Consider the following 12,502-nt stretch of genomic DNA (forward strand, 5'->3'; position numbering starts at 1 on the left):
TTTGGCGAAGTGGCTAAAACATTTTAGTAAGGATAAGCTCAATTCATAACTCACATCCTAGTTTGGCAAAGTAAATTGTTGTCTAAACTGATTGCCCGCTAGCCCAATTTTGCTCATAACTGGGGATACAAAAACAACCACCTAACTTGACCATAGCTTTGTTAACATTTTTCTGGTCTTTTGATTCATTTTTAAAACTTGATTTAGATGAAATTATTGCACTCTAGATTGTGAGATTTTGTTACTCTTCTTGAGATCGACTTGAAACATGCACATAATTGAGTAAATGTCAATGTGGGGTGACAGTGGCGTGTCACAGTTCAGGGCTCGGCGTCTGGTCGCGAACTAACGTTTGGGTTCGTGCTCAGCCTTGGGATTTAGAAATAGACCGTATACTACCACTTTAAGATCGACCGGGTCAACGCCGATTCACATGTTAACAACTCTGTCAAATCTGGCTCGAAAAAGGATTGGCTCAGCGGCAGATTGTGGGCCAACCCGTCGCAATTGCTACTATCGGGCTATTTGGCGAAGTGCTAAAACAGTTTTATCAAGGATAAGCTGCAATTCAATAACTCAATCTTAGTTTGGTAAATAAAATTGTTGTCTAAGCTGATGCCGGCCTAGCCAAATTTTGCCTCATAACTAGGGGAAAAAAAACCAAGGCCCCCTGATTTGAAGTAGAACGCAGTAAGTTTTGACCCCAAAACAATACAAAGGAAAGGAGAAAATATATTGTTATTATCAAGTTGACGAAGGAACAGACGCTTGTTGTATATATAGCCTTCCATTAAAGCTTGATTAACGCTCAACGCATCCACTGTTGCGCGAACTGGTATTTTTGTAATAAACACTAAACGCACGGGCACTCTTAAAAGAGAGTTACGAAAAAGGAGGACGCTCGTGGAAAGTTGAAGGGGATGGGCACTACTAATAAGCCAGCCAATCGCAGCAAAAGAACAAACAAATAAAAAAGAGAGGAATGAAAAAAGAAAAAAAAAGATAATAAAGAAAGATAAAAAATCAATCTTATCCAATCCCATAAGAGATTCGCGTAAAGGATCGGATCTTTTAATGGGGTTCTGGACATAAAAATGCCTTCGTTGGGATGCCCCACTACCTTCCCGCAGCCGGAGAGAGATCCATGGGTGGTTCTGAGTGTAAATTTCGAGAAATTTAGGGTTTCGTTGGGAGATGGCCAGCTGATCCCCTGCATGGGTTTTCAACGAGGGATCATGGCGCAACACTGCAGAACAAGGAGATGCTTTCCTTTCAGCCAGTGGCTTGTGCCAGCCCGATGGCAGGTTTCGGTAAATACGGGGAATTGTGGCGCAAGCCGGAAGCAGTTCTGGTCTGCCCTTGGGTGGGAAACCCTGGCTTGGTGAGCGGCGGTTCTTCTCAGTTTGCGCCTTCTCCGAGCAGCAGACAGATTGAACCGGTGGCCGGAGTCAGGCCGGATTGTGGGTTGTCGCCGGAGTGGACGGTTGAGGAGCAGAATGCGTTGAAGCAGGGACTCATTAAGTACGTGTTTTCTTTCGCATATATATTATATCAGTATTCCTTGTTGTTGTGATGGAAATTGGGGTCGTAGTAAAGTAGATGAAGCATGTAATGAAATGAATTGGATCGCAAAATTTTAGTTGTGTTTCTTTCGGCTATGTGGTTTCGTGCCGTGTGGTTGCTGGGGTGGACGATACACGGAAGGACGGGACCTTGCGGAGTATGCTCTTCATCGACATCTTCTGCATGTGTTGTTATATTTATGTTGAATTGTTTGTGCTGACTGATCATTATGATAATGTCATAAGGAAGCAAATAACAAAATGAGTGAAATGTTAAGGGATGGAGTTTTGCCGCAGTATATACATGTCTAATTGGGGTTAATCTGATTGACTACTATTATTTTGTGTCTTCATCCATCTCTCTTCCCCATTAAATTGGGGTTAACTCGGAGCGAGGCTCTAGGCCGAGAAGGCTTTGATAAAGATGAAGGGCATCTCTCAAAACTTTTACAGTTGATACATTTAAAGAAAAACCTCTTGTGGATCGAATGAATCCATCAAAACTATCTAAGAAGACATGGTGTTTGGAGCGTTCATGTGAGAACTAGTGAATCCTGGATATGGAAGCAACTGTTGAGGATTAGAGATCAAGCTATTGTGCACTTTGGTGATGTTAATATGCTCAAAAATACTACTCAAGCTTGTTGTATGGGAGGAAAAATCAAAATCTCTGCCCTGTGTTATTCCGTATCTCCTCTTCCTCCCCTTCTTCAATATGATGTCAACTCTTTGAGTTGATGATAGATCACTAGCTGATATTACGTTTAAGAAGGTTAATAATTATGAAATTTGGAACTCCAAATGATAGGTAAGAAATGATTTCATTGGTTGTATAATTTAAAGGGTTAATTTCACCAAACCTCCTGAACTTTTTTTTTGGTGGGGGGGGGGGGGTTGCACATAACCGTCCTAAACTTTGTTTATCTCACATAACCCCCTGAACTATGGGATATCTCACAAAATCCCCCTAACTTTAGCTTATCTCACCCGACCCCCCGTATGTAATTTGTAAATAACTAATTTTTTTTGAGAGAAAAAAAAACTCAAAACTTTAGAAAAGGAGTATGTTGCATATAGCTGTAAACATGTGATAAAGTTTGGGAGTTTCTCACTCATGGACATTTAGTTACAAATTATAGGCAGGGGGTTAGGTTAATAAAGCTAAAGTTCGGGAGGGTTTTGTGAGACACCCCATAGGTCCCGCGGGGGGTGGGAGGGGGGTATGCAAAATAATGAAAGTTCAGGGGGGTTATCAATACCTCCCAAAATTCAGGGTTGATTTTTTGAAATTGACCCTAATTTAAATTTATGCAGCCATGTAGCAGAACCTTAACGTGTCTTCTTTTCCATGTTGCTTGTTGAAATAATAGTGGTCTGCATTTCATTCATAGACTTTGGCATTATGGAGAATTGGTATTTCAGTATTTCTTTCTGAACAACTTGAAGTTGAGAAAAGCTCCAAAAAGAAGAAAAAGAGAACGATAAAGGTTTGCTTGACATTTTTTTCTCTGATGAAAATTTTCAACTGTGTATTGATACTTTGTGATTTGGTTGCTATCTAGTGTAAAACTTATGCAATAAAGGGGCACCTCACAAGATAGTTTTACTGATATAGATTCTAAGATGGACATTTTATGAATCTCTCGTACTGATATATTAAGTCTGAGAAGTCCAGAACCTGAGATCCTTCTAATTTTGTTTAATTTTCTAGTTCTTGTTTACACTTTGTCGAGCTGGCTTGAGACATCTGGCTGATAGCTTTAGGTGTTGTTTCTCAATGCTATTTATCCTGTGTTGGCATCATCTCATGATTAAGGCAGATAACATACAATGACTTCATTTTCATATAGTAACATGAGGTGTTTCTGTCAGCACTCAGCAGTTTGCTATTTTTTTACTGCAGCTTTGATTCTTCTAAGTGAGCCATTTTCTCTTTGTTTTCCCCCTAACTTCCCTGACATTGTTTTTATTTGATATTTTCAGATATGCTAGTCAACGTGGTATGATGAAGTATATTAAGATAGCTTCAATGCTGCGTTGTAAGACTGTAAGAGATGTTGCACTGAGGTGCCGATGGATCGCTGTGAGTCATTTCTCTTATATTATCCAATTTTTTTCCATCTTATGGAGAACAATATTTTTTTAATCAATTGTTACAACATTAGCTCCCACTTCTTGGGGTTGTCCTCGTGAGGCTTCGATAACAACAAAAAAGATTTTATCCCAAAATTTCTAGGTTGGCTACTTGAATCATGCACTTCCATATTGTTCTATTATGGGTCATCTCCTTTGTTAACTATTATCATGTCCGTTTTAATTGCTTCCAGCCGAGTTCCTCAAGTCTGCCTCTGTCCTCTTTGCCCCATTAAGTATAATCTCATCTCTTCTTCTAAATTAGTTTTTTTTCTTTACAAAAAAGAGAAACCGGATTGTTGGGTTTCTTGTGAGGCTTATGTATGGAAAACTCTATTTTGCAATTAGTTTGGTATATATCAAGAAGAATTAAGATTTTCAAATCCAAAATTATTTTGTTATGAATCATGAAAGTGTTGCACATCAAAATTTTGCTTGTCTAGGTGTCATAAGAATATCTGTTAGGTTGACATTTTTTATGACATCAAGTTTTTTGCCTTTTTAAATTCAAAATTGTATGCATGCTTCTGACATGTTTCTATTTGCTATGAAATCAGGAAAATGGGAAGCGACGTAAATTAGGAGAGCAATATGTAGGAAAAAGCATCTACAGTAGTAAGGTATTGTCGACTTCTCTATATTATGATACATCAGATTTTAGCTTCCCTTTTAATTCAAACAGTCATAAAATTGGCTTCTAATTGTTGATCCATCCTAGAATTAAAGAATGACAATCTGGTTTCTTCATGATATGCTTGTTCTTTTTAAGGAAAAGATGGTGGATTCTTGCTCAAGCGGAAACAGATATATGGTCAACCCCAGCACAGCTGCATCTTATTCTCCTATGATGCATCAAGTGAACCAGAACGATCTATTTTCATGTGAAGGTTGGTCAACCACATCAAACCGAATGTTTTAGCAAGATATCAGCTTTGAAAAAAAACGTGAATTACCTTACACAGATTGAGATTTTCTTCAAGTAGCTAAATTGTCTTTCTCTCAAGGAAATTTTAGTTATTCGCAAATTACCGGAAAGGCTTCGGTGAGAAAAGTTTAAAGTTCAGGGTGGTTTTGTGAGACACTCAAAATTTAGGGAGTTCTGTAATAAAAAAAAGTACATAGGGGGTCTGCCAAAAGTTCAGGGGGTTTGTGAAATTAACCCAAAAAAGTTTCAGGTGAAAGTAAATACATTTATCAAGTGAGCCTGGAAATGTAGCAAAAATTTTGATGCTTATGAGGGTGGTGTGCTAAATTCTTGTATGTACTGTTTATAGATGTATTAATAAACAAGTTTCTAGCATGCTGCAGACTTCCTTTTTTGAGACTTAATTGCCATCTTTAAAATGTGCATACTGGTAAATGGGCATAAAATCAAGTGTATGATATCCTTCTTTTGAAATGGTTATTATGTCAGACACTTTTTTGCATACAAATTCATTCTCAAGCTAGTATAAAAATGTGAGACATACATGGATATTAATAGATAATATGTATATGTAGATGTGAAGCATTCTTGATGTTGGATAACTGCTGTCTTGACTCAGGATTGTGTTGGCTCTGAATACTACACTGTTTTTGTGGCTAAGCAATGATGTCATGTTGCATTCATATGAATATTTTTGCATTTGTACCCTACTTTTTGTTCTCCTCCTTTGAAGGACCAGTTTTTCTTTTAATGTTATGGTAGTTCTTGTTGATTCAGTTTAATCAGTTCCTTTGTTCTTCATTTGCTTATCGCATGTTTGAATTCCTACTTCTATTTACAGTTCCAGCTGTGGATGATACAACTCAGCAGCTCATGGATGAAAACAATCGAATGCTTCATCAGATTTCTACTAATCTTGCAACATATAAGGTGTGCACAATTTTTTTCCTTTTTTGTTTCACCTTAGGAAATGAAGTCAGCTTATATAATTAAATTATGCAATGCATCAGACATGCTCAGAACAAGCAAACCATAACCTTGGGTTATTGAAGCTTTCGTCAGTTTAATATTAATGGTTGACGTTTTTGCAGCTTCTACATTTTATGTGAATACTATACTATCCATTATAATATATTATCTATGTGTTACACTATTATACTTTTTAGGACGTTCCATCAAGAAAATATATTGGGTGCAAACCCGTATTACTTTTTTCCGTACAGAAGCTTAAATGCCAAAGTTTATTTGTATTTTATTGTTCTTGCTTTGTTATGCATCTCAAGAAAAAGCAGGGATTTTGATTACTTTTGAACCTGATCAAATGCAGGTACAAGAAAACATTGAACTCTTCTGCCACACGAGAAACAACACCACAACCATCCTAAATAAGTATGGTGCCATTCAAATTTTTTTAAAACAACCCCTTGAAAAATCTAAGTATTTATTTAAATTTAAATTTTATACAGCATGAGCAATATGCCTTGGATAATGAGTCGGATGCCTCCTCTGCCTGTGTCGGTAAATGAGGAACTTCTTGGTACTATTTTATCCTGTCAAAATCAGGTAAGTTTTTGCCTGTTCTGTGATGTAGCTAGAAAACCGCAAAATTCAGGATCTTAGTGTTCATTATTACAATATGGTATTTTCAATAAATTCGACAGAAAACCTATTCTTTATAGATAAATGAGCTCACTTATTTTCACGGGATTTATTTCGAGTGTGATAATGAGCATATTTTGTCCGAATTCTTAACTTCTACTGCTAGTATTTATTTTGTTTTTATTTGATTCTCGAACCAAAGTTGTAGGTTAAAGCTGTCTCTCACACTCCTGTAATCTTTTTTATTAGCGGTGCCAAAACAATGGTACGAAATAGAAACTATCATGTTTCATTCTAATGCAAATCATGATGGCATTGTAATTATGTGTTTCCCCACTCTTTTCTAGAGGCTTATATAACCCTAATTTCCTCTTTTCATAATGCATTATTGCTACACCATCTTATGCTCGCAAAACAGGTTTACTCAATTTATGATCTCTAATCAGAAGATCTCATTTTTCTTTTATTTCTTCAAGGCTTTCTTCTTCAGTGACCCTGGCATTCATTTGGAGCGATGGGCACAGCACAACAGCCTACTCCCGTAAAATGTTGTGCCAGAATGTCCAAGATCTTTTCCAGAGGAGAGCAATGTAAAAAAAAAAAAAAAAAAAAATCCTGTTTTTGAAAATATAAAAGAAACATAGTACATATTAATCTTGAGATTCAGGTAATAAAATCATCTTCCAGGCTTGATTTTCGAATTGGTTGTAGTCTTCTCTGTCCACATTTTATTCTTTTGCTGCTTGATTGAGAAGTGAGAACGTTTCAGGTGGGTTATAATAGCGGATTATTGCTGTATATAACCTGGAAAAGCCTGGGATTTGTTGATCAGTAAAGTATTCTCCTGGGAATTTTGTTTGAACTGTTCCATAACATGGAAACTTATCTTATTTGTGGAACTGAGTATATATTTGGATACAAAGATTTTCATAACAACCAGAGTATTTACGTTAGTATATGTATGACCGTATATACTCATGTTACGGTATGCATCTCTTCGTACTCAAAACTAGGGATGCGGGATGCGCTAAAAAGAGATGTACAGAAAACGACTGTATCTGAAATTCTTCTCACTTTAATCTCTGATTCTCCTACTAATAACAAGCAACCAACGATTCAGAAAGCATTTACTCTTCGATTCTTTTTTATTTGTATAAAATCTTGCAGCGCTTCTCTTTGCTCAAGGAGGGATGACAGTAGCCATTACTTCATGCAATAGAAGAACGACGTCATGGTAACAGTCGTGAGTTACTGACAGGCTTCGGCTCTTCACCGCATTGTCTTCTAGCTGCCAATATGTTGAACATATCAAATAAATTATACTAATCCAACTAAGAGATACGAAGATTGTTTACTAACTACTATATTATTCATGTATATATGGGATAAAATTGACACCCAGAAAGTTTTGAAGTTGACATGCGCAATAGTTACAAGTTGACTGGTCATGTAGTCCTCCAAAACCAATCCTGACCAAGTCTTTTCTTTGTAGACCAAAGAGTAATTGCTTGGAGAGTAAGCAAACAAGCATCGCTATACAATTGCTTGCTTTTATAATTATGGTTTTACATTGACCATGGGGTCAATGTCAAAGCCTCATGCTTGGTGATTGAGAAGCTCTATCCAATGGATATCGTTGACTGGATAATTGATGGACCAATAAATTTCTATCCCTAAACTAATGCAATACAGAAGGGACTTAGGAGGAGTGTATTAATTCTCCTATTGGCCCATCAGTTCTCAAGTAGACAAGATTTCAGAAATAATTTTCCAATAAACTAAATGAAGTTCATATCTTTTTAGGGACCATTCAATTTCTATAAGCTTTTCTTTTTCTTTAATTTTTTTTGGAGGGATTTGTATTCATGTCATAGAGTTATCATGTACTACTATACACTAGGTTCACAAAGTGAGTATAAAGTGCATATTGACTATATAATTCACAATGCTTATAATGTCATCCACTAAGAAATGCATAATATACATAGGATGCAAGAGAACTATGAGAAAGAAAAGCAATACTTATGCAAGCTTACTTCTCCGATGTAGTAGAACAACTTGTTGGCAAGGCAAGTGAAAGCCTCCTTGTGTTCCTCATGAGCATTTGCTATGACCTTATTGATATCACAATACAAGAAAGTCGATTTGAGACGAAGATCTCTTTCGATTAAATGCCACCATTCGTCATCACAATCATCATCATCAACTATATCTTCCTCCATGGAAAGGAGATCGAAAACACACTTCCTAAAGCGAAGAACACTCCCCTTGTATTCCAGGTTATCCATTGCTACTCCTGTTGGATTATAAATAAATATGTATTATGTGCTATCAATTAAGGTTAGCCCATTAAATTGATCTAATTTAGGGTTTGGGCTTTTAATGCATAATTAAACTATGAGCCTTCAATGTGTAGAGACCAAAATATAATTACTAATTCTATGATGGGCTGAATTGATAATTATGAATAATTGATATTAATTATAAATAGGGTTGTGGTTCCCCAAATCTCTATGTAGAATCTCTTTCTGATTTTCCATCTTCAGAAGGATTAGGGTTTGAAAGATCTACATCTCAAAACTCAAGATTCACATCCTACTCCGTAGATTCAGCTATGGTTCTGCATCTTCTCAACTATCTCAATAGCTTGACACGAACAATCTTAAGATTGATTAGGGTTTTATTTATTAAAGCAAAATGTTTATATTTTGTTGGTCTAACAACTCCTACATTCAACTAAAACAGCAGGGAACATGAAAATCTAGAGGTGATCAAAACGTTTATTATAATACAAAACAAAAGCTTATGTAATGTGAATTGATCGTGTTAGACTACGTTGGATGCTAGTCCTAAATGGGAGGGAGAATCTAGTCAGAACTAAAGTTCATGTGTTTGTATTATTTATGTTTTCATCAATAGAGAAAAGGCACTTCAAACAAAAGACTTTAGACTTTAGACTTTAGAAGAAGGCAGCTAGAGTCTCGACAGGTCAGTTTATAATTAAACTTTAGTACTTGAATATGAAGAAAGGAACAAACCAGGACGCTTGAAATAAGAGGTAGGGCTAAGGAAATAGCAGGGGGGCTCTGTGTCATGTGGAGAAAGTAATTAAGTTCATTGCTTACCTTTTTGGACAGGTAATGACATAGACTAGAAAGGCAAAAGGAAGAACTAAAATTGGTAAAGCAAAGATAAGAAAGAAAGAATAAAGAGATCAATCACGTCAACTTAATTTAAAATGCGTACAGAGAAGACTCAACTGAGGAGACCCTGGATTTTTTTTTTTTAAATTGACCATAATAGAAGGTGGCAAACTTATAACAAAACATATATTCTTTAAAAAATGTTTTTTTATTATATATATATATATATATATTCCTCCAAATGGAAAGTTTAAAATATATAAGAAGAAAAAACATATAACCTTTGAGCACCTTTTTTTTTAACCTCTTAACTATAAAAATTGCCAATCCAACAATCAAGAAATCTGCAAAATAGCAAAACTTTTAAGTGGATAGAGTTTTGAATTAAAACCTCAAACGCACATTTCAATCATCATACTTTTTAGTTGAGTATCGATCATCAAAAGGTCATTTCTAATAAAGCAAAACCTTGGAATTAAAGGGACTCTTAAAACTAGAAGGAAGCCTAAAAATGTATAACTTAGCAACAAATAATAACACTTCGAACCCCTGTTTCCGCTAAAGAGGTAAAATTAGTCTCCAATTATGGGTGAAATCATGAAACTATTAATAATAAAAAAATCAAAAAACAAAAACAAAAGCAATCGAAAAGATGATGAAGAGAAACCCACCTCGAATTCCTCAAAATTTGGGAGAGAAAAGAAAGAGCCGGGTCTTTTGTCAAGATGGCTGGTCTCTGTTTTCTTTTGTGGAATGCTAATTTTGAGAGCAAAGCGGATGATTAATACTACTTATAGCAAACAGAGAGAGAGAGAGAGAGAGGGACAGACAGAGAGAGCAAAAGGATACGTGGAAGACTTGTGGCGACTTCTCACGTATAGAGTGGAGAAAATATACTTTTAAGTAGGGGTGAGCACGGTTCGGGTCGGTTTTTATTAAAATTTGAACAACCGAACCGAACCGAACCACCTACAATTCAAAACCGAACCGAACCATTACAAATCGGTTCGGTGCGGTTCGGTTCGGTTGTTCGGTTCTAACTTCATCAAGTATAACTTCACTTCAATTTATCTTTTATATATTATTACTACCCTATGCCAGCATGTATTTGTTTTTTAACTTCACTTCAATTTATTATTCTTGCTCATGTATGTATACTGTTTTTAAGTGAAGTAACTTGTCCTTTTGGATTAAATACTAGACTCTGACGTTGTAATTTTTTAGTAACGGACTTGCTTTGTCTTTGTGTAGCAAGCTTTGACTTTGGTCTTTGTGGAGACAAAAAAAGAAGCCGACTCATTAGAACATTGGTTATGTATGAATCAATTCCCTGCAACTGCTATTCATGGTGATCGAACACATCAATAAACTCACAAATCAAAGGCACGAATATATCCGGTTGGTTCGGTTCGGGTCGGTTTAAAAAATTGTCAACCCGACCCGAACCGCCTTACTCATAAAACCGCTTTTTCCGGATCGGTTCGGATCGGTTCGGTCGGTTTTTTCGGTTTGAACCGAACCGTGCTCACCCCTACTTTTAAGGCTCAGAAGGATCCCTCGCCTTTATTTACTTCCAGACTCGATCAATCACTGTGTGAACCTCTGATAGAACAAGTAAATAAAGGGTTTCCTGGATGCATATCAGAAAAACCCCCATAGCTTTGGCAGATTTTTATATGAACCCCCAAAACTTTCAAAATATCAGATAAAGCTCGTTTAAGTTTGGAGGTTATCAGAAAGTTCCCTTTAACTTTGAAATTTTATCAGAAAGCTCCTGTAACAGTGTTAACCATAATCTTTCACACGAGTGAGTGAAATTTGTTAGATCTAATAAAAAAACTTGAGATCTAAAACCATAAAGCCATTGATTAATTCGAAGAGATTAACAATAATCATAAAGAGCGGAAGCTTATACCTGAATCCATAGATGAAACCTGAGATGGGTTTTGGATCTTCTAACCTTAGGGTTTCTCTATAGCCGAATTTCTCCTTTAGATGGGGTGAAGAGAATTAGAGAATGTAACCTCAGATTAGAGACCATAACCCCTTATTTATAGATGTTGTACTTTTATAATTTGGCCCCTCAACAAATCACAATTACAACCTGGTATCTGCACATATAACCCCATGACTTATTTAAATACCCATTAACCCAACTTGATTGATCACTTTAGTGGGTTATCCTGAAGAATAGCAATACACATTGATTAATCATATGTGCCCACAAATAGATTTATTAGATTAAATCCAACAAAATTATGTAGCGGGATATTTTTTCCAATGAAAATTGCAGCTCATGTTTTTAGGGGATATCTTGAAAGTTATGAAGGGTTATCTGATAATTGGCTAAAGTTATTGGGAGGGGTTCCGATATGAGGCGAGGGGAGGGGACGGGAGGGGAGACTGACTTGTGGTGGCATGGATGTTTCACAGCTTAGTGAGTTTGTTTGTTGCTGCAAAATGATTTGAAAAGAATTAATTGTAGTATTGTGCTTTATAGTTTTATGGACTATTCTCATAATAGATACTAAATTATTGTATTTTAGGGTTTGAAAAATAATTTGGAGACCTAATAGCATTCTAAATAACTCCAGGGACCTAATAGTATTATAAATAAGGGGTTTTTATCTTTAGGTCCATTTGTTTACTCCCATTTATCTTTAAACCCAAGTTCTATTATTTGTATTTTTAAGCCCAATTCACTTTTGGTATTTGTCTTTAAACCCAATTACTTGTATTTATACAGAATGAATGTAAAAACCCAAAATACCCCTTTGATTGGCCCAGCTTAATTAATTTTTCGTTTGGGGGGGGGGGAGGATTCTTGATATTTGACCCCAAAACTATATATATTCTGGTGTTACTGCTATAAAAAGAGAAAAAAATCGATGAGCACAGCAGGATGTCGGCACCTAATACATATGCTTCGAGCCTTGGTGAATAAAAATGAGGAGAGCACATTTTTCATGCTAATGTAGTGTTCACTCAGATATAGATTATCAACAAGTGAGGAGTCGTTGATTTTAGTGTGGGCAAAATTTCAAACCAATATCTTGTAGTTTCTTAATATTTAGGTTGGTCGATCATATGTTTCTTATATCCATGAGTTAGTGAAGTTAACTGAAAACTTTAACTTTCTG

At 36.0% G+C, this 12,502-nt stretch overlaps 1 protein-coding gene across 2 annotated transcripts; it reads left to right on the forward strand.

Annotated features, from left to right (window-relative positions):
- On the forward strand, window positions 1,051-7,081 carry LOC109833795. 2 transcript variants are annotated; one of them, XM_020401610.1, is made up of 8 exons: window positions 1,051-1,521; window positions 3,546-3,645; window positions 4,253-4,315; window positions 4,465-4,582; window positions 5,462-5,550; window positions 5,948-6,009; window positions 6,087-6,183; window positions 6,696-7,081. In XM_020401610.1, the coding sequence occupies exons 1-8, from the start codon at window positions 1,262-1,264 to the stop codon at window positions 6,762-6,764; spliced, it is 858 nt and encodes a 285-aa protein (XP_020257199.1). In that variant the 5' UTR covers window positions 1,051-1,261; the 3' UTR covers window positions 6,765-7,081. The 2 variants fall into 2 exon arrangements, with proteins under 2 accessions (XP_020257199.1, XP_020257200.1); XM_020401611.1 differs by having other exon boundaries at window positions 4,471-4,582.

The sequence above is a fragment of the Asparagus officinalis genome, chromosome 3 (genome assembly GCF_001876935.1).
Source record: "Asparagus officinalis chromosome 3, Aspof.V1, whole genome shotgun sequence".
NCBI lineage: Eukaryota > Viridiplantae > Streptophyta > Magnoliopsida > Asparagales > Asparagaceae > Asparagus > Asparagus officinalis.